Source organism: Betta splendens, chromosome 9 (assembly GCF_900634795.4).
Source record: "Betta splendens chromosome 9, fBetSpl5.4, whole genome shotgun sequence".
Taxonomy (NCBI): domain Eukaryota; kingdom Metazoa; phylum Chordata; class Actinopteri; order Anabantiformes; family Osphronemidae; genus Betta; species Betta splendens.
In genome coordinates, this window is record NC_040889.2 from 7,242,596 (window position 1) to 7,262,598 (window position 20,003).

The 20,003-nt window shown below is 46.6% G+C and overlaps 2 protein-coding genes across 6 annotated transcripts in view; both read right to left on the reverse strand.

The window, feature by feature from the left end:
* grm8a (glutamate receptor, metabotropic 8a) overlaps positions 1–1,862 on the reverse strand; it is a 135,244-nt gene extending 133,382 nt beyond the window's left edge. The window contains exon 1 of one of the 4 annotated variants that reach the window (XM_055512153.1): positions 1,843–1,862. The gene's annotated coding sequence lies outside the window, so the exon portion shown is untranslated. Of the gene's footprint in view, positions 1–1,115; positions 1,267–1,349; positions 1,690–1,842 lie in introns of those variants that run through there. The other 3 variants (XM_029163606.3, XM_055512154.1, XM_055512152.1) reach the window with 3 other exon arrangements.
* An 855-nt stretch (positions 1,863–2,717) lies between these two features.
* znf800b (zinc finger protein 800b) lies at positions 2,718–19,677 on the reverse strand. Of its 2 annotated transcripts, none has more exons than XM_041072389.2 (12): positions 18,010–19,677; positions 12,293–12,397; positions 11,303–11,627; positions 9,335–9,430; positions 8,895–9,038; positions 7,736–7,916; positions 7,474–7,663; positions 7,172–7,334; positions 6,632–6,975; positions 5,416–6,552; positions 5,226–5,337; positions 2,718–5,142 (listed from the first exon to the last, which is right to left on the reverse strand). In XM_041072389.2, the coding sequence occupies exons 1-11, from the start codon at positions 18,217–18,219 to the stop codon at positions 5,236–5,238; spliced, it is 2,997 nt and encodes a 998-aa protein (XP_040928323.1). In that variant the 5' UTR covers positions 18,220–19,677; the 3' UTR covers positions 2,718–5,142; positions 5,226–5,235. The 2 variants fall into 2 exon arrangements, with proteins under 2 accessions (XP_040928323.1, XP_055368126.1); XM_055512151.1 differs by lacking the exon at positions 18,010–19,677 and adding an exon at positions 12,987–18,003 and having other exon boundaries at positions 6,632–6,977; positions 7,171–7,334.
* Positions 19,678–20,003: the final 326 nt, after the last annotated feature.

Consider the following 20,003-nt stretch of genomic DNA (forward strand, 5'->3'; position numbering starts at 1 on the left):
TCGGGCCGCTGTCGATTTCATGTTCTATGCCACTTTTATCTCGCCTCCTCTCCTTGCTCCTCGCCTCCTTTCCTCCACACACCTGCCCTTCCTGCTGCTTCCTCTCTTCCCCTTTTCCTTTCTGTCTCCTCTGCCTCCTCTATCACACTGCTTTCTGTGGGCCCCCCTCATCTGTGTGTGTGTGTGTGTGTGTGTGTGTGTGTGCGTGCGTGCGTGCGTGTGTGTGTGTGCTTCTCTTTCCACAAAGCAATAGCTCTTCTGTCACCCCGTCCTCTCCTCCCCATCCGTTCCTCGCTCGCTCTCTCGCTCCCTCTCCTTCCCTTTAAGCAGGTGTTTCTCTAAGTCTCTCGCTCAGCAACTGCAGTCAGCCTCGCTGTCATCGCCTTCCAGCTCCCCGCTCATTCACACCTGTTCCCCCATTTGCTCCAATCTCAACCATCTCTCGTACGATCCAGCTGTGCCGTTATCCAGTATGATTTTCCCTTCCTGCACCACATTGCGTGAGCGCACACACACACACACACACACACACACACACACACACGCACGCACACACACACACACACACACACACACACACACACACACACACACTGCAAATAAATAAATAGATCAATGCTTGGGGGAATGACATCTGTGCGGCTCCATGCAATTCCTTCATTTTATTCCCACAGTTTCCTTTAAATCTTCCTGTAAATACCAACAAGCAAAAACGTTTTATTTCCTATGAATTGAAACCTTCTGATTGTTTCCACATGTGGGTGAAAAGGCTTCGAGTGAGTGACAGGGGAAGTGCGGCTTCTCAAAAACACACGCAGCTGATGTGATTAAGCCGTGCGCGTGGAGATAAAACACAGCCCACAGGTTTAGAAATAAGACTGTGAGATCAAAGTGTATGGGTGCAGGCTCATTATGCAGCCCATAGGCTTCTCTGTGTGCAGCACTGGTGGGGTTCTGATTGCACCCTAATTAAGGCAGTGCCCTCCACAGTAAGAGCACAGGCACCAGTGCAACCAGCGCAAATTAAAAAGCTCCGTTTACTGCTTTTTCTCCCAAAGAAATAAGCACCAAATGTTGCGCTACTGAGAGAAACCCGCTGCGTGACGTGTACTCACCCAAACGCTAGCGCACTGAAGCCATCTGAAATAAAATGATCAGTGGAAATCAATGAAATCCCAGAAGAAACGGGCTGCCCGACAAATTGAGACAATAAATTCAGCAGGTTCCCCAGCATCCATCACTGGAGGAATGTGAGGACGCGCGAGCGCGAGAGAAAACACCCAGAGAGGGAGGAAAAAGCAGCCTTTACGCTGATTAGAGGAAAAGAGCAAACGACACAGCGGCGGTACCTGACTAAAAACGCCGTCCGACACCGCGTGGAGCCTCCTCCCGGGGCTCCTCGGGGTCTCGTCCGCCTCGGGCAACTTCTTTGCGGAGCTCAGCAGTTTTCTTCCGCCCCCCAACACCTAAAACGCCGGTCCTCCCGGAGACGCTCCTCCACAACAGCAAAACAAACAGGAGCGGGATTTAGGGTCAATTAGAGCGTCCGGGGATCCGGACACATGATCAAACGCCCCGTCGTGACCAGCAGAGGGTTCTTCCACTGGTGAACACGCAATTATTAGGAGACAATGCAGGTAGACTGAGCGTAATGAAGTCGATACCCAAGAATGAGTCTGATACAGAGCGCGCGAGCGAGAGGGGGAGAGAGAGAGCGAGAGAGAGAGAGAGCGAGAGAGAGAGAGAGAGAGAGAGAGAGAGAGAGAGGTGCAGGGACGCAGCGGAGGAATTCGTCAGACGCGGGCTCTGACAGTCATGATCAATAATGTTGGTAACACCCACCTGATTTTTTTAATCTGCGCGGCTCCAAAGCTTCTCCGCACTGAAGCCTCCCCATGAAAGTGCGCCGGCGCTGCTGCTTCACGGAACGGGCGCGGACGCACCCCCCCCCTCCTCCTCCTCCTTGGCTGTAGGTGCTGAAGGGACAGCGCACGACTCCGCCATCAAAAGAAGCCCCCCCCCCAAAAAAAAAAACCACGATCCACATGAAGCACATGTATTTCAGGAGTCTGATTTCCCCCCACCGTTATACCCATCGCCGGAATCTCGCCACCCACGCGCCAGCACCCGCTCAATCAAGTTTATTGTCCATCAATGTGATCGATATCTCATACAATTGCAGTCTTTCGTTATTCGAAACAAATTAACAAGTCACGAAAATATGCTCACACGGGGCGATGCGAGTGCCTGAACCTGAATCCATTTTTACAGCCCCCCTTGTAAAAGCAAAGCTCCGTGGCAGTTTTTTTTTGGGGGGGGGGGGGGGGGGGTAGAGACAGGAATTAAATAAATGAAGCGCGTCACATCTGCTGTGTAATAACAATTTGATAAGCAACGTGAAGTGAGAAACCAGGCAATCGAAACAGAGCCGGCTGCTCGCTCGCGTGGCACAGTGTGGAAGATGTGGGCAACATGTTCCATGCGTGGATTCACCTGGCGAGGAGAGCGGAGGGAGCGCGGAGCGGTGGCGCCATCTGGTGGAGAGAGGCGGGAACAACAAGCACAGCAAAAACAGGTGGCGGCCCTCAGCCTGCAGTCCTGTACCAAGGGTTTGGAAGGATTTCATACTTATTCATCATTCTTATCTGCAGACAACTGTTAGTTTTGAAGCCTTGAGGAAAATAATATCACAAATACAAAAAGACACAAAGCCCCTGTTGCAAGTCTGAAGCAGTTTATTTATTAAGTGGTTGGTTTTAACATTCTTCTCACATCTGAAAAGCTTCTTCTACCTGGTTTTCTAGAAGCTGAGCTTAACAACATATTACAACTGATGATGATGATAAAAAAAAAACAAGACAATGTAAATAAAAGTTCTACGAGTCTCTTGAGGTTTTATTCCTGTTCTCTTTGACACATCTGAACAAAAAACGCTACTTCCTTCAAAAGGAATAGGAGACATTAAAGACAACTCAGTAATAAACAATGGCAGACATGTTCAAAGTATACGGTCAATCAACAGTTAGGTACAAGTTGGTAACTATTGTGACTATTATAACTAGCATTTATACCATCCGCGTAGGATGAATCTATATATACACACATTTCAAGACCTTGTTGTGTTTTCAGGTATAAAAATAAAGTTTGGTCTTTCCGTTGCTCTGGTTTTGTTCCATGTCATGGCTTTCAGGTTCAACATTAAGACAATTCTACATTTGGTCATCCTCAGTCTTTCCTTCTCGTGCCAGTGCTTCAAAGACTACCCATGGACACTCAGCCCCCCTCATGTTCGGGTGCGACTTGTGCATCGTACAGTAAAACATATGAGATGAAATAGATACGGTTCAGAAGTACAGTCTCCTGTTAAGTTAAAAACATAAACTCAGCAAATGTGTTTATCTCACCACGGGTGCAGCTTCACCCCATTTAACCTTTTGGCCCCTTTTTGAAGTCAAACCTCTTCCACCTGCTGCTACATAGGCACTGAAGTTGAGACAACCAGGTTGTTTCAGGGCTGACTGGCCAATAAACAAAAAACAACAACATAAGCAGTGTGTGTTACATACACACATTAGTCCTCATACCATGTGGTCCTGTTGACCTGCTCACTGTATGACTGCAGTGATTAAGCCTGTAGGGGGCAACAATGCTGCTCATTTGCTAGCTTGATCTTAGACTTAACATCAAGTGTAATATTCCAAAACCAAATTTGCATCTGGAAAATGAATGTGAAGCCAACATTATTTGATTTCTATAAACCACCTTTCACTGTCATCATTACAACGTCCTTCAGTCTTTATAACTAATGAGTTAAAATGGTCTCGCTCCCAGTGGCTGCCTCGTTCCAGAGTGGAGCGCTCAGTTTTACTGAAGCGTTGCTTCACATAGTTTAATAGGAACAGCCTTTTATAATCAGACTGTTTCTGTGGCTGATTTATCAGCTAATATTTAAAAGGTACGACAGGGTCACACGAAAGGAAACACGCTTAACGAGCACAAAATCAGTCCAATCACAGGAATTCATAAAGGTGGTATTAAAAATTATGCGCGCACACACACACACACACACACACACACACACACACACACGCACACACACACACAGGACCTTAACTCTACGTCAATGCTTGTTAACCAGTCAGTAAAGGAGCGCCGGTTTATGCAATTAATAAACTGCTGTCAAAAACTCTAAAGTATTCACAGAACACTGGCGTTTCCCAGTGGTTCACTTCCAGACATCAACACACACTCAGAATAGGTTTGTGGTTCCAAGCACTTGTGAGCAGCCACCCTTTCCAACTGTGGGCACCTGAACTTGATTTAGTCCTACTTCCTGACAAGATGTTCACACATCCAGACCCAAAGGCCTGACTCAGTGGTAACTGGTCAGATCATCAACATATTGACTGCAGCGGAAACATAAAGAACATGCGTTAATCATCCTGCAGGAATTAGAAATAAGAAGGAAATGTCTTCGAGTCTGGAAAAAACCCACTTGCCATTAGTGTGTATCCAGTTAGTCAGGTAGTGGCTGCTCATATCTGTATGTGTGAACACAATGTGTGGGCTAAAACTAAGATTCAGAGACTGGTCTTCAAACCAGGTGGACAGCGGGCTGCTCAGTGGAACAGGGCGACCACACTGGGCTGCTAGACTGGTGAATGTCAAAGAAGAGAGACAGAGCAGCTCCTCTACGCGAAGAGTTAAGAAAATAAATACGAATCTAGAAAAAAGCTGAATTGATGTTCATCGGGTTGTGATTTCCTCCCTTTAGCACACGCACGCACACACACACCTTCATCTCTTTGCTAAAGGCAGCTTACAGAAACACAAGCAGTGCAGTTATCTGCATCTGGATCTAGGTTTACATACTGTAGTAGGTTGTTACAGATACATAAAGCAGTAGTTAAATAACAACATAGCAGCGCCGCCCTCCAGCAAGCTGGCTGGCTTCATAAAGAACCTATAAACAAAACAATGTCAGATTCCAACAATATATTTGGTTCACAAGCAGAAAGGAAACGTCCCTTATGCTTCACTCTTCCATTTGCTTCCCTCATCACCACTCCGTACTCATTCAGGACTTCTTGAATGTTTTGATCGACTTCTTCATTAGTAGCTTCGTCCATTACTCCGCACTGACTGTGAACAGAAAGAACAGCACAGTGAGGAAGGAACATACCACCATGACGCCAGACGATCAGAGGATGATGATGGTGACATACTCTGTGTCTGTCACCACACCAGGGACTTGGAGCGAGTGCTGACGCCTTTCCTCCTGCTGGCTGCTGTAGTCACTGCATTACGATGACTCCGCTTATGAGACTCCAGGTAGAGCTGAAAAGCAATTCAGACCAGAGTTAATCCAGCACGTCACTTCAACTACATGACTCTCTGCAGCTGCAGCGCTCGCACCTTCTTGGCGAAGGCCCGTCCACACTGGTCACAGGCGTGCAGGGAGAAGTTCTTGGTCACCCGGACCTCGGTGGAGGACGTCTCCGTGCTGTCCTGGGCGTCGTGCCGCCGGGTGTGAGGTGGCTGGTTGTTGGGCAGGGCGGAGGAGTGGCGCTGCTGCGTGTGCTTCTCGCTGCGGCGGGTCAGCGGCGGGCTGACGGAGCGCTGCCGGTGGATCTGCTGCCTTTCCTGCTTGCGGGTGACGGGAGGTGAGGGGTTGAAGGCCAGGGACGAGAGCTCCTGCTGTTTCCGAGTGACGGGGGCGGGAGGCGGAGCCGGGGACGAAGGCGCCGAGGAGGCGGGGGCCGCCGCGGAGCACTCCTGCTTGCGAGTGACGGGGTGCGAGGGCGAGGAGGAGGAGGAGGAGGGGGCGTGGCGTCCGTTGACCTCCTCCTTGGCCCCCGTCCGCTTGTTGGAGTAGGCGCTGTTGAGCACGGCCTCGGCCAGACGCTTCACCGCCCTGCTCTCCAGCTTGGGCATGATCTTGGCCAAGTAGGCCGAGGACTTCTTGTGGACCACGGTCACGTGGCGCAGGACGTCGCGCTTGCGCCGCGACTCGTAGCGGCACAGGGGGCAGCGGTAGAACTTGATGAAGATGTCGTTGCCGTCCGTGTGCAGCTCGATGTGCTTGGTCAGGTTCTGACGCGAGCTGAACTGACGTTTGCACAGCTTGCAGAAGAGCTGCTTGAAGTCAAAGCCCACCGACAGCTTGGTCATTTTGGCCGCCATGCCCCCGCTGCACATGTTGCCGCCACGTGAGGAAGACGAGGATGAGGATGTGGCCACCTTTGGGCTGGACGGGGGCTCCTCCTCCTTCACTTTCAGGGGGTTCTGTGCAGCAGAGGCGCCTTTTGGTGTCCCAGTGCTGTCGCTTGGAGAAGGAGCCGAGCTGCTGTCGAGCTCTTCCTCTTCTTCGTTATCCTCATCATCTTCATCTGAGCGTTCTACTGCTTCCTCCTTGACTCTAACATTGTTGCTTGAACTCGTGTTGGTGCTGCTGCTGTTAGGAGTCGTTTGTGTGTCATTCGTGGAACCTGACCTATTACTTTTGATGCTGTAGACTTTGTGGACAATGCGCATGTGTCTCTTTAACATGAGCTGAAACAACAAGAAAAAGTCAATTAAAGATACTTTCAAACCTTTTATTGACACTACAGGTTGTCTTGAGAAAACTAACCTGTGAGCTGTAGTTCCTTTTGCACAACGTGCAGCGACATGAGGTGGGGTTTGTCTGTGGAGAGGCTGGAAGCTGATTCTGAGGTTTGGACTGGTTTTGGTTTGAAGGCGTTGTTTTAGAGTTTTGGCCACGTGTCGGGGAGGCGTTGTTGCTCTTCCGAGGGGGGGTGACTTCCAGAGAGAAGGGCGGGCCGGGCCGTGAGGCGATGCTGGGCGTGATGGTGTCTCTCCGGAGGCCTCGATGCACTTCGTCAAAGTGACGCCGCACGTTGGCTTTGGTGGCAAAGGTTTTCAGGCACACTGGGCAGGACTTCCCAGTAGGTGTGCTGAGAGTCCTCGGCCGACCTCCAGCAATAGGAACAACAATTATCAAACATTTATTTTGAAAGGCAAAAAGATCAGTACATGAAACTAATACAACCGATCACACTTTTGTACAACTGACTCAATGAATTGTGTGATAGATAAAGGAGTTTATTCATTATTTTACCCTTAAATAGATCCATGAACAAACACAATCTTTACTGGGCCTGACTCTTACCTTTCACCATAGACAGCAGGCTTGTAGGAACGGTCCTTGTCTCTGTGAATTTCCGGAGCTCCTCAAGTTTAGTTTGATGCATTTTGCGGCAGTGACGCCTGATGCTGCGACGAGAATTAAAGTCCTGGCCACAAAGGCAACAAGATATCGTCACATCCTCGACCTGAGCGCGACAAGGGCAAGGTGTTAAAGTTAGTTGATGTGTAGCGTGCAGGTAAAATGATTGCTTATTTTAAATATGTATGATGAACTGATATCATCTTCATATTTATTGTGTTGTCCTGGGTTCATAAGTCACATACCCCACTGGTGGCCTCCTCTTCCTCAGGCTGTGGCTGGTCCTCTTTAGTCTCCTCTTCAGGCTCCCATCTTCTCTGTCCCGGATTGGGCCCTGGGCTGCTGTCACCATCTTGCCCACCAGGCTGGCTCGTCTGGTTGTTGTCCTCCCCCTCCACTGGTTCTGCAGTCCACGCAACTGGACTCTCTCTGGCACTGAGAAAAAAAACAGAAGGCCTAAGAATCTGGATGGAAAAGTAAGTTATGTTTATGGCAGCAACAACATACCTGGGGGTACGTGAGGGAAACTTAGTCAGCTCCTCCTCTGTGGTGATGTACTGGTACACAGCCTTGGTGGTGGTCTGAATGGGCTCCAGTCGGACCACGTAGTCTGGACGGTCCGCTCTGGGATATATGGTATCCAGTAAATCCTTCACAGCTACACTCTGTCTGTCATCACCTGGTGAACCTAGAAAAAGACATCACAGCCACAGAAATCCCTTCAAATGAAGATCAGAGATATTAAGACTGTTAAAAGGTTCCTCTGTTTGTGAGCATGGTTGAATCATTTGAAAGGAAAAAACATTTTGTGTATCCATTAACCTCAACAATTAATGCCCAACGGCTCAATGGTGAAAAAAAAGACACCAATTAAGTCATTTATCACAATAACAACACAATACACTCTCAGGCACTAGTAATAGACTTCTGATTGAGATGAATAAAGCCACTGATGCAAGGAACAACTGACGGTGAAACAAAGTTGTTTTTTCACAGCGATCATTACAGTGAATAAACCTGAGCGAAATATAATCGACCATTTGTGCAGACATTGATTTCTCTTTTAGGGAGAGACGAGAGCTGAGTAAGAGCCTCAGACTACACCCAGTCTTCCTACCACCTCTAGGCAACAAAGAATAGACACACGGACACAGAGTCTGGCTAATGAGAAGCAGATGAAACACACACATTCCAGATTTAAGTTATTGGGTGTATCTGATGCGAGGAGAGAAAGTGCTCTTTAAGTAAGCGACTGGTGGATCGAGCATGTTACAGTCTTTATGTGGGTTTGCGTGCACATTAAGGATAGAGAGGATAACAGGAGAATGATGAGGAGGAGACAGATGGTCTAAGCGAGTGACAGAATGTGAAATTGAGATGGGAAGAATATTCTGATCAGGATTTAATGTGTGTAGACTATAACGATGTGCAGTGGTGCCTAACTTAAATCCCAACTTGTTCAGAGAGTTTTCCTTTGACATTTTTCTTTGCATGTCTTCAGCATCGGCATGCACAAATAAGTTCACCCCAGCTGTTCTGCCTGTTGGTTGTATTATTGAGTTCATAAGCGTTCGTGTGTTTTGAGCAGGGCTCAGGATGCATTAAATATTCCAGACGTGTTCATATGTGCATGTATGTCTGCATGCAAATGTGTTGTGCCACTTACCGTCAGAGTCAGGCAGGCGGGAGAGACAGTAGTACTCTTTATGTGTAATGAGGTTGGGCAGGCCTCTGAACAGACTGCGACACACTTTACACTCAAAGATGGTGTCCACTTCTCGCAGCAGCATGTGTTTCAGCTGGCTGGTGCCTGCAAGACCATGAATAACAAGTACAAGCACCTTTAGTGAATTCAGCAGGACTAAAATATGTACTATACATCATGTGCTCATTATATTTGCTTAGCTAAAGGAAAATCGACTCCTGAAACACGTCACAGATCATCCAGCATCCTTTTTCTTAACTTTACAGTCAATGTAAACAAATACTTCCCGCTGAACTGGTCACAAATTATTTTACTCGACATCGTTAGTTTACATTTTACACCATCAAATAAAAGGGAATGAGACTGTAAACTGACTAGTAAAAGACAACACAGATGCAAACCTGAGCGGAAGCATTCAATTATCTGCTGAATTCCAGACTTGGAGGTCTGCAAAGGCTGCTGGAGCAGGGGAGGATCGCCAGGTTCAACACACACACCTGAAGAGTGAGAAAGAGAGAGAGCATTTTTCTGTAATTATATCACAGTATGACAGTCTCTGAGAAAAACGACAGCATCATGGGATTCTCAAGCCCTGGCAAGACACCAAGTATATTGCGTATGAGTGCTGGAAGGGTAAAAGCAATCACAGTGGCACAATGTGGTCTGCATTGGACAGCGATCGACCTCATTGCCTCTTTGAGTGGGCACACTTGCGTTCCACACGTGCACTCCCCCACTCAAGAACAGGAGAAAGCAGGTCATCTATTTTTGCTCTGAACTCTACTCTAGTGTAAAATCTTCCGCTAACGCCTTTTTAGGCAGCTATGGCTCAGGTGCAGGGGGTGAGAGGCAAGGTGACTACATTTTGTGATCAGAACCTGCACAGTGTCTGATACTTCAGTGTGGGTGTCACATGGAACCACTTCATTAAGCAGAGCAGGAACGAGACCAGCAGGACCTCAATCAAGCAGGAAAGCTCCAGTCTCAGCGATGGCAATGATTCAAGGTTTTGTCTGATATGAGTCCACTTTATTAATGTTAATCAGTCGATAACTTGTAAATAAGGCAGAAATATACTGTATGTGCAGTTTAACAGTACAGTTTATTTATAACAACTATTTCAACCTCTAGTTTCTGAACTTAACTGCCATAAATGTAACAAACAAACCTTCAGGGTGTTGTTCTTACTTATTGATCTAAGTGCCACGGAACTTTATTTCTGCTGCATAAAACATTAAATATAAAATAGCAAGAGTGGGCCTTTGGTTCCTGCATTATTGATGCAATATGACTTGGGCCCCATGACTCATAATGGGCTAAAGAGATAGATTACCCCAATCCAATGCATTTCTTCCTTCAAAAAGATTATATTTTACTTTTATTCTGAAACAGAGAAAACAACAATAACACTCACAACCTTACTACACTGAAAAAAGGTGCTGTGTGTGTAAGGATGTATGTGTAGGTTGACAGCCAAAGACGGCTGCGATGCGTTTCAAGTGCAAAAGATGGAGATTATGAGTAATGTGTAACAGAATGCGTTCTCATTTTCCCTCCCCCCACATATTCTCCCAGGCAAACGGCTTTAATCCCAGCAGAAAAGGTCAGTAACACAGCGACCTCCAACCCCCCTACAAGAGGGTCAAAGGTCAACCAATTAGAAATGCTAGTCAGCGCTAACAGCTTCCTTTTACTATAGTCCTTTTTACCCTGTTGAAGTGGGATTAGAGTGGCATGTTTAACAGTGCACATAAGGGAAGCCGTTGAAGTTGCAGCATACCACGTACAGCTCCCGTAAAAAAATAAATAATAAATTTATTATTAATAATAAATAATAATAAAAAACAATAATCAGTACTGCAACTTAGCTTTTAACACTGGAATAGTTACACACCAAATATAAATGATTCATTTTTGTAATTCAACAGTCACCATTTTGTTTGTTTGTGCCACAAACCAAAAACTTGTGCAGGCTGAGATAAGGACATTTGTGAGTCCCATGTTCTAGCTCTTGGCAGCAATAGATGTACTTGAGCCTTAAGGCAGTTCAGTTAAAGCCCTTCATACCTGCAGGCATGAACTCCCTTCAAACAGTATTACAGTTATATAAAAGCATCTGTAATTAATTAGGCTCCAAATAAAAATGTTTGACAACATGGGCCATTCACTGATGTTCACTGTGCTGACGAAGGCCAAGGGCTGCTTTTACTTTTAGCTCTCATTTTCTCTGAGTGAATGTCATTTAATAATAAAAACTATTCCAACTTTGCTCTTATAATCTGGTTCTAAAGTATCACATAACAGGTTTTAGCCTCTACCTGAATGAACCGACGCAGCAGCAGGTACAGAGCGGGACAATCTTTACCCACCTGTGTTATGGCCGTGGCTGGTTTCATCAGTTTGGCAGCTCTGGTCCCTGGTTTCAATGGTGGTGTAATGGCAGCGCTCAGGCAGCAGAGGGGGAATGGGCCTCCACAGAGGCTTAGCCTGGGGCTGGGTCTGGGCAGCGGGATCTGCCTTTTCCTGGACATTCATTGGAGCGTCCTTCTGGACCCAGTTCTCCAACAGAGGCTCACCAGAGGCAGTAGTCGGAAGTTGGATTTGATCAGAAGACTGATCTCCCTCCTGGGGCAGCATCTGTGTTGGATGCTGGGTGTCTGACTGGCCTTCCTCCGTCTCCATCTGACCACTATTCTGTTGGAGAAAAGATGTAAGATCATAAGCATTTAATAGTAAATTCTGCTGCCTTGCAGTTTCAGGAATACGACATGACTACATAAAAACATGCAAACCTTGATATATAATTATTTCATGCTAAACAATATGCTGCTGCAGGTGAACATTTCCCTTGTCACACACATCCACCTTCAGCAGATAAGTGACTCTACACTACTCTTCATTGTGTGCACATACACCTGTCTGAGCGCGAGCTTGGTGTGTGGTTCTGTCTCTTGACCAGCCCTGCAGTCCCTCTAAGTACCCAATCTCTTCTCCTCTCCCACCTACCAATTTATCCTCATTTTCCTTCTGTCTCTGTCTGTCGCTCTCGCTCCTTGTGTTCCCGCTGCCCTTGAACAGGGATAAATGACTGCACTGTTCAGGCACATTACAGCGCGTCATCACAGGATATGTGGGCCACTTGGACATTGTGTCACCCCCCCCCCCCCCCGTGCACGCGCACTCACTGACACACTGTGCACACCGTGGCATAATCAAATCACCACTAAATGTCTTATGTGCTACAGATGCCTAGTGAAGCATTGTAGTGTAGTGCAGCACATGCTGCTCCAAGAAACACTGAACATGGTAGCAAAGAGACGTAGAAAACATTGATCAGATTACAAAAAGGCATCCAGTACCTGTCTGCGGAGGCAGTGAGAGCTCTTCCTCCCAGATGACTTCTGGGCCTTCACCATGCTGCCAAGGCTGGCCTGCTGCGCCACACGTTCAGTACCAGCACACACCTAGGACCAAGGGTTTAATGAAGGGTTATAGCTGGTGAGTGTTTATATCTAGCTTTTATGTTTGCTGATACACACATTCATACATATTACCTCACCTTCGCCTGCAACAAAATCCCACCGTGCACATTAGGCGTCCCTACAGTGATGCCTCACCTGACATGCTGCATCAGTAATATTGAACTTTTCTTGAAAGACAAACAGTATTGCTGAGCTAATATTTGTAGTCAAAGCATTTACGATCTATTGGAAAAACACTGCTGAGGTTATAATTTGTCTTTACTGGAGGGATGACCTGGACCTGCTTGGATCACTTAATTTGTGTGTCCTGTACTATGACGGTAATAAAGTGGTCCTGTATATACACTTTTGAATCAAATATGCTGCTTATAAAATTTAAATGATCACAATTCATCCACCTTATTTAAGCTAGTATATTATCATGTTTGTTGCTGCCCTCTGGTGGCTATTTTAAACACCTGAACAATTCACGCACATTAAGGAGAAAAAAAACCCACAATTTAGTAATAGAAACAGAACATATTTTAGAAAACTGTTGAGTTGAGTTCACACTTCCGGCGAAGTGAATCACCCTTAGATGCTTCGTGACACAGTTGATGTCGTACAATCGTGTTGTAGCTCTTCTGAATCCCCAGCAGAGGGAGACAAAGGTCGTGTATAAAGTGTGCTTCCACTTGAAAACTCCTCGATACTCGGCACCACCAGACAAAAGCGTCACAGAAGCGTGTGAACAGATCAGATTGAACATGAACAAGCTAAAGAAGCAAAAAGGTACATTTTTACAACTGCATGTACTAGATTACCTGCAATAACAGTGTTAGAGATAAATGACTAAACGCTGACTGTTCTGATTAGAGTTACATAGTAACACTAGTCACAGCTGCCTTAGGACTCTGTCAAGCAGCATTTGTTTTCTTTGTAGTCTTTTCTTCTGTAGGGTCTTAAGACCTCCCTTTGTAAAGTGTGAAGGACACAGTATTTAGGAAATTGACGAACAGAAATGATTGAAAATGAAGCCAAATATGCAGAGAACAAATGTGGGCAGTGTTATGTTAGGTGAACTGCATATCATTTATCCAGACACAGACACGTAATGTGACAAACCACAGCGGCATCATAACATCAAGACAAAGAAGACATGCTACAGGTGGTCTATGACCTGAGGGCGTTAAAGTTTTCCAAGAGAAAATAATTTCTGTTCTCACACAATTAAGATCAGACTTATTCATTTGTTACGCACCTACGTTCTATTTATAGCTGGCAGGGAGATTAACACTAGCCAATACCTACAACGGGGAACCAGGACCAGCCAGTCTTAGCCTGTCTACCACTACACACTCATATGGCAACGGGCCACTACCCCTTACTGCTTAGAATCATGGTACAGAACCAAGTCTTCTTCATTTACACCCACAGCATCTGTTTCATATGGTGATGGATATGGTTCATCCCGGGAATCTGATACGGACTGTACCACAGCGTCGAGATGGTTGCAAATCTCAACCCTGGACCAACGGCAGCCAATTAGTGTTTCAGTAGCAGATCTGCTAGCGCTCACAGCCCCCCCCCTGCGTGGACAAGCAGTACAGAACACTTACACTAGTTCCTTAGATCACAAGATGAACACACACAGGTTTAACCATCCAGTCACACATGCTAATAATATACTCACTCATACTAACAAAAAGGACTCTCCCGTTTCCATGGTGACAGACAGACGTGGTTGTGATGTAGTGACTCCCATTCTGACACAGGTAATGAGAGTGAAGGTATCCTGGACTCGAACTGAACATTAGGGGAAGCATGGCATTCTTTATCCAACCCCCAAACTGCACTCGGCCTTTTCCTTATTACCGAGTATTTGGAAAACAGACACATGGGATATTGGGCTTTTGTTCATTCGTAGTGTCCTTTAGATAAATTAAACCAAAACATCTAACACTTACACACTGGACAGCACATCATCAATGATAGCCTGCTCTACATACAGATTTCAAAAACACATCCAGACAACATCCTGTATCTGAGATGACGTTGAGAAAGAAAACGACTTCCTGTTGCATACGAGACAGTTTCAGATCAATAACAAAATTGTTTGAAAATGCCATTTCCTTCATTCTTCTTCAGTCTATTATGTGTTCAACAACTGCTGATGATGAGGGTAACATCAGAACAACGGTGGACAACATGAAGCTCTTGAAGACATGATAGATTTATAATGTCTGATTTTTTACTATCCAACAATAACTCTAAAAATAATCTTCTCCTTTCCTCTACACCAATATAAACTTGAACAAATCACCTGGTAACTGACCCAGCTTCATGAGTCACACCATCAGTACCCATTTCACTGAAGCTAGACTTTCCAGGAAATCTCTTGGCCTTACATTTTTCAGGTTATATTCACATACTGGACCAGCACGATATTTGACATTTGCTGCAGAGAACGTCTGATGCACATCCTAACCATAATACTCAAATATACTCAAACAAAGATTCACTGTCTAGTGCTACATCTTTTATAAATATGTTTACATTTGATCTCCAATGATAATCCACAGTGAATTCTGTTCCTAGACAGAAATCAATTTGTTTAAGCCATTTCCATTTGGGAACAGATCTTCACAGATCTCATTTGCTCCTTAGCAGACAACACATAAGGAAGAACGTTCGCTTCACTTAAATCACAGCAATAAAGACCAATAAAGAACCATAAGTCATTTTTCATTCAGTTATAATATTGTTTTTAAACGTTTGCATGATCAAGAGCTGATACTTGGGAACCAGTTGTCAGTTGGCCTCTCAGTTAATTCAACTGGATGCACATGGATGGTCTGGCAGCACATCCTCCTAATGAAGGGAGTCCACAGTCTCTGACATGATGCTAACTTCTTACAGACCAGCGCTGACAACTGACCTGAAGACAGGTGTGATGTGACCTAATTACAGCTCATAAATTTACCTCTTTTTGGCATTAGCAAATAGTAGAGGTCCTATGACCTTTCACCTTTCTCTTGCTTTATTTGCAGCTTGCAAGACAAGTTATTATTTCTAATCTTTCAGGTTAGTGATGATGAACATACTGTGTAAGCACATATTTTACTATATTGTTAAATCATAAAATACATTTGTATTAAGAAGGTGCTGCATTACTGATATAATACAACCTTAATGCACAAAAGGCCCAAAGTACCTCCAGTGAAACCACATTACACTTAGAGTGAAATAAAACCTATCAGTGATGGGAGCTGTTTCTAAAAGTGGACATTTTATCACTATGCTAATTCTCTCACTAGACTTGTAGACATGTATACGTTTATTAAGCTTCTGCTACAAACCAGTGTAAATGACCACCAGTTAAATACACTGGCTAATTAAGTAGGCTGATTCACTGTAGATGACAAAAAAAAACAGTACAGTGGCTTTCAATGAATTGGTCTCACTGATGATGACGCTGTGTGTGTGCTTTAAATAATCTGATATAAACACACCAGTTGCCCCTGCGTATAGAAATATTACACTACTATATTGGGAAACACCATTAATCCATACTGCACAGATTTGTTTTGAATGGGGAAACACCCGAGGGTACACAAATTGCAAATTAAGTTGTGAACAAATATGCAACGCTGAAATACTATAGCAAAACAACTGAGAGCCAAAACATCTGTTTCTGAACACATTTCTGTAGTGAAACATGAGACGAGTCAAAGTCCAGGATCCACTTGATTTGTTGTAATAGCGTTCATCACCTGATCATGCCACAACACAGTCAGGGACCTTTTTCTAAAACTCACTAACATAATTTCACATAATACACTGAGTGTGTAGTCTTCATGAAAAGCAAGAATCAAGTAAATTAATGCAAAACGAATAGGAAGTGGGAGCAGATCTGAATGAAAATACGGAACACCTAATGAAGAGTTCAGACCAGGGCTGTGAGAGCAGCACGATATTTCACTTGTATATGATGAGAGGGAACTTCAGATGGCAAAGTAACAACGCAATTCCTGTGGTCTGGAATCCTGCCCTGTAACAAGGGACATCTATTATGAGTTTGCTGGTGTGTTTTCAGCACAGGCAAACTTTCTCAACAATCTTTCCTAACAGCCAACACAGCAAACACTTCTTTGGGCTGTGTTCTTACACCTGCCAAATAATTTGTGAGCTCCTGCAGGTGACTGGACTGACTCAGCCTGAACCACGAGTGGACATGGTAGATGACACTGATTTTCTAGTTGCCTGGTTTCCATACTTAATAGTTACATGACCAGGAAGTCAATGGGTTTGTTGATTGACTTAACCTGCACGCTGGCTTGACAAGCTGACTCAGTGACTGAACACAACAATACATCATTAAACTGACTGAATCATACGCTGACATCATTAAACTGTTGCAGTCAGCTTCCACTGTGTTACCTTAGAATGTTCATTAAAGCAGACAGCCAGGTTGCATCCTGGTTTGACACATACACTAAACATGGGTGGTTTTAAGGATGTGTTAGGCCTAGAAATGCAAATGAGGTGTGTGCCAATAACATTCTCTCATCTTCAATTAGTAAAGTATCACAAATATGCAGCCTAATACTTTGACCAAACTTTTTATTTTAGTCCGGGATTAGTGGACTAAAGTGCCAAGTGACAAGTGCGGATTTGTTATCCGCACTTGTGTCCTACATACCCATTCATATTCCTCCTCAAGGTTAGACTGGCCATCTCCATTGTGTCAGAGTGGAACAGAGATATGCTCATTCACACATGTACAGCATGAACGTCTGTACATTCCAACTGAACAAGGACTTGGTCTCAGTTCTCAACCTGAACCAAAACCAGAACCCTGAATTGTCAAACATACAAAAAGGTTGAATATTGTCTTAGGGTTTCATACTGTTTTAGCTTCACATGTAAATATACTTATCATACTATAAAAACACACTACAACTTTGTTTCAATTAAATAAATTAACCTGCACAACTCAAAATGCATTAGTTCTGCACATCTTATACCCATTAAGGTATAACTTCAATTATATAAACATTTTACTCATATAGTGTGTCTACGTGCAACGGTTTCTACATTACTTGTTTGTCAATAGAAGCACGTGACCATAAAACCCCAGCTCCTAAATCTAAAACTGGACATATTTTGTCTCCACCTGACTTCTACGCATATCCCGCTTCGATCGTTTCAATACTTTCTGCTTTATGAACAAGTTCTGGGAGCTCCGCTGGGTGAAACCGTGCGCAGTGTCCAAAAGCGCAACACCAGCAAACACGACGTTCCTGGAGATAAACGCCCCGCTGATCTCCACACCAGAAACGCACGGCGAGTCGTGGATGAAACAAAACAACGCGAGTGTGGATCCAGTGACCCCCCCCGCCCCCCCTTCGTAATCCATCATTATTAATAACGGCGCTGTTAGTCGCGGTTTTACGGTCAAATCATCGCGATCCACGCTCGTCCACGCATGAGCGCCTCCGCCACAAGCACATGCACCGAGCACCATGAGGAGAGGACCGGACGGATGTGCTCCTCTCCGACTGGCCTGGCGATTCTTAAAGCGCTTCAACCAGCGTGTGCACGCATCCACTTACGCATCCGAGACGGCGCGATGGAAACGCAACCATCCCGACGGCGCGGCGCGAGCTTCCGCGTTCACACACAATCCGAAGTCGGTGTCCTGCTGGAAAGTGGACGCGCACTGGGGGTGTTGCCGCCGGAGTCCGTATCTTTGCGTTCGCTTTCAGCTGGGGCAGCGTTAGCACACACACACACACACACACAGTCTCCATTTGCAACTCCATCGCCCCCCATGGGCGTGCGAGGCCGCGGGCTGTGACGCAAATGGCACTAGGTGATCTGCAAATGACAGATCTTCCTAATTCGGCGTAGGCGCCACGAGGACCGATCCGGACGAGCACACACTACACGCAGACGGATCCATCCGACGCGGGGTGGCGAGTAAATAAAGGCGGACGAGGAGTTCGCTCTACGGAGATGCGGTTGCATAACTCAGGAAACTTAATAAAACGTGCACAGGGAGCGCGACGCGCCGTCCCCGTGGCGGGTGTTCGGGGGTTTGTTTCGAATGGATCGTGATGCCACGGAGCTCACGGCGACTTTTGGCGAGAGGAGGAAGCACGCAGAGCGCGTGCACGGGGAGCCGAGTGGCCTCGCTATGGTGGATGCGTGGTGGCCAGTGCGAGGACGCATGCACGTAGCTGACGGGGACAGACAGGACAGCCGGAGCGGGACTCAGGAGCACATTCACAGGCCATAAAGGCCCGCGTGAATACTATTGTGCTCCTTTATCCAAGAGTCCCCAACTATTTACAAAAGGTTGGCCAACACACACACTAACCATCGCAGCGAAATGGTGGCGGCGGTTACAGCAGCTGCCACTGTGCTCTGCGCAAAGCGGCAGCACAATCGTTGCGCAGCGCCGGACTTCCCCAGTTTCGTGCAAACTATGCGCTTCGCCCAAAAGACTTTTATTTTTCACCTCTTTCACGCTTCCCCCGGTCGGCGAGCGGCGACGCGGCGCGCGGGGCAGCCGCCGTTCTCATGGCACGATTTGCATCGCCCCCATTATCCGCGAAAATCTCCTTTTACACGGTCATATTGTCGGGAGTAAAAACGCCAGTATTTTGAGCAACAAAGAGGCAGCTTAAGTTGATCAAAGGAAAAGCCAAGTATAAAACGCGCCCGTCAAGCCGGAGGAGAGAGGCCCCTCGCAACGATTGCAGCATGGCAGGGGAGTGCGGCGTAAAAACGAGCTAACCCCGACGAAATACACACAAAGACAAGGTGCAGCGCTGCCATTAACACGCCGTCACCATTCCGGCAATAACACTAAAGCATCCCCGGCCATGTGGACCGGCCCGGAGCCGCCGAGGACGGCGTTATTGTCGGTGTAAAAGCCTGCGCCGTGCGGCTCCGTGCCACCTTTTCCAAGAGGCAGCCTGGCGCACAGGACCGGTGACCCTTCCATCTTTGCGCGTCCTTCCACCGAGCGGAGCCGCGAGCGATCGCACCATTTGACGACGTACAAACGGATCGAACACGTCGCAGCACGCGATTCCGTGTCGCGCGAGGCCGGCGCCGCGTGTATGCGGCGTTACAAGTCCCCGAAACTCGTGCTCTCCCCGCCGCGGCCAGGCAGAAACAAGAGGGCGATGACGCCATTTTCTGCAAAAACAACCACGCTCGGAGAGCCGACGCGGAGGAGCTTTAACCCGCTCCGCCGCCTCTCCGTGCGGCTCGAACGCGTTCGAAACAAGTCCTTACCTTGGCTCTCCTCGGCGGGCGGCGGAATGGCGTGTTTGCGGGGGCAGAAGCGAGCGGCTGCGCCTGCTTCGTGTCCGGAGATTGTTTATTTCGCCTCCCAGCGTCCCCGGTTCACTCTGAACAAGTTCCTCTGCGAGCCGCTGCCTTTGTGCACCCAGCGGAGCCGCTCGGCACTGAACCGGTCCCTGCGCAAAGGTGCGCCTCTCCGTCCAATTTGAGCCGAGATACCGGCACTTTGGAGGGAGCTCGCGGAAAAGGGAGGCACGGCGTCTGTTTTGATGAAGGGAGGCGTCCGCACTTT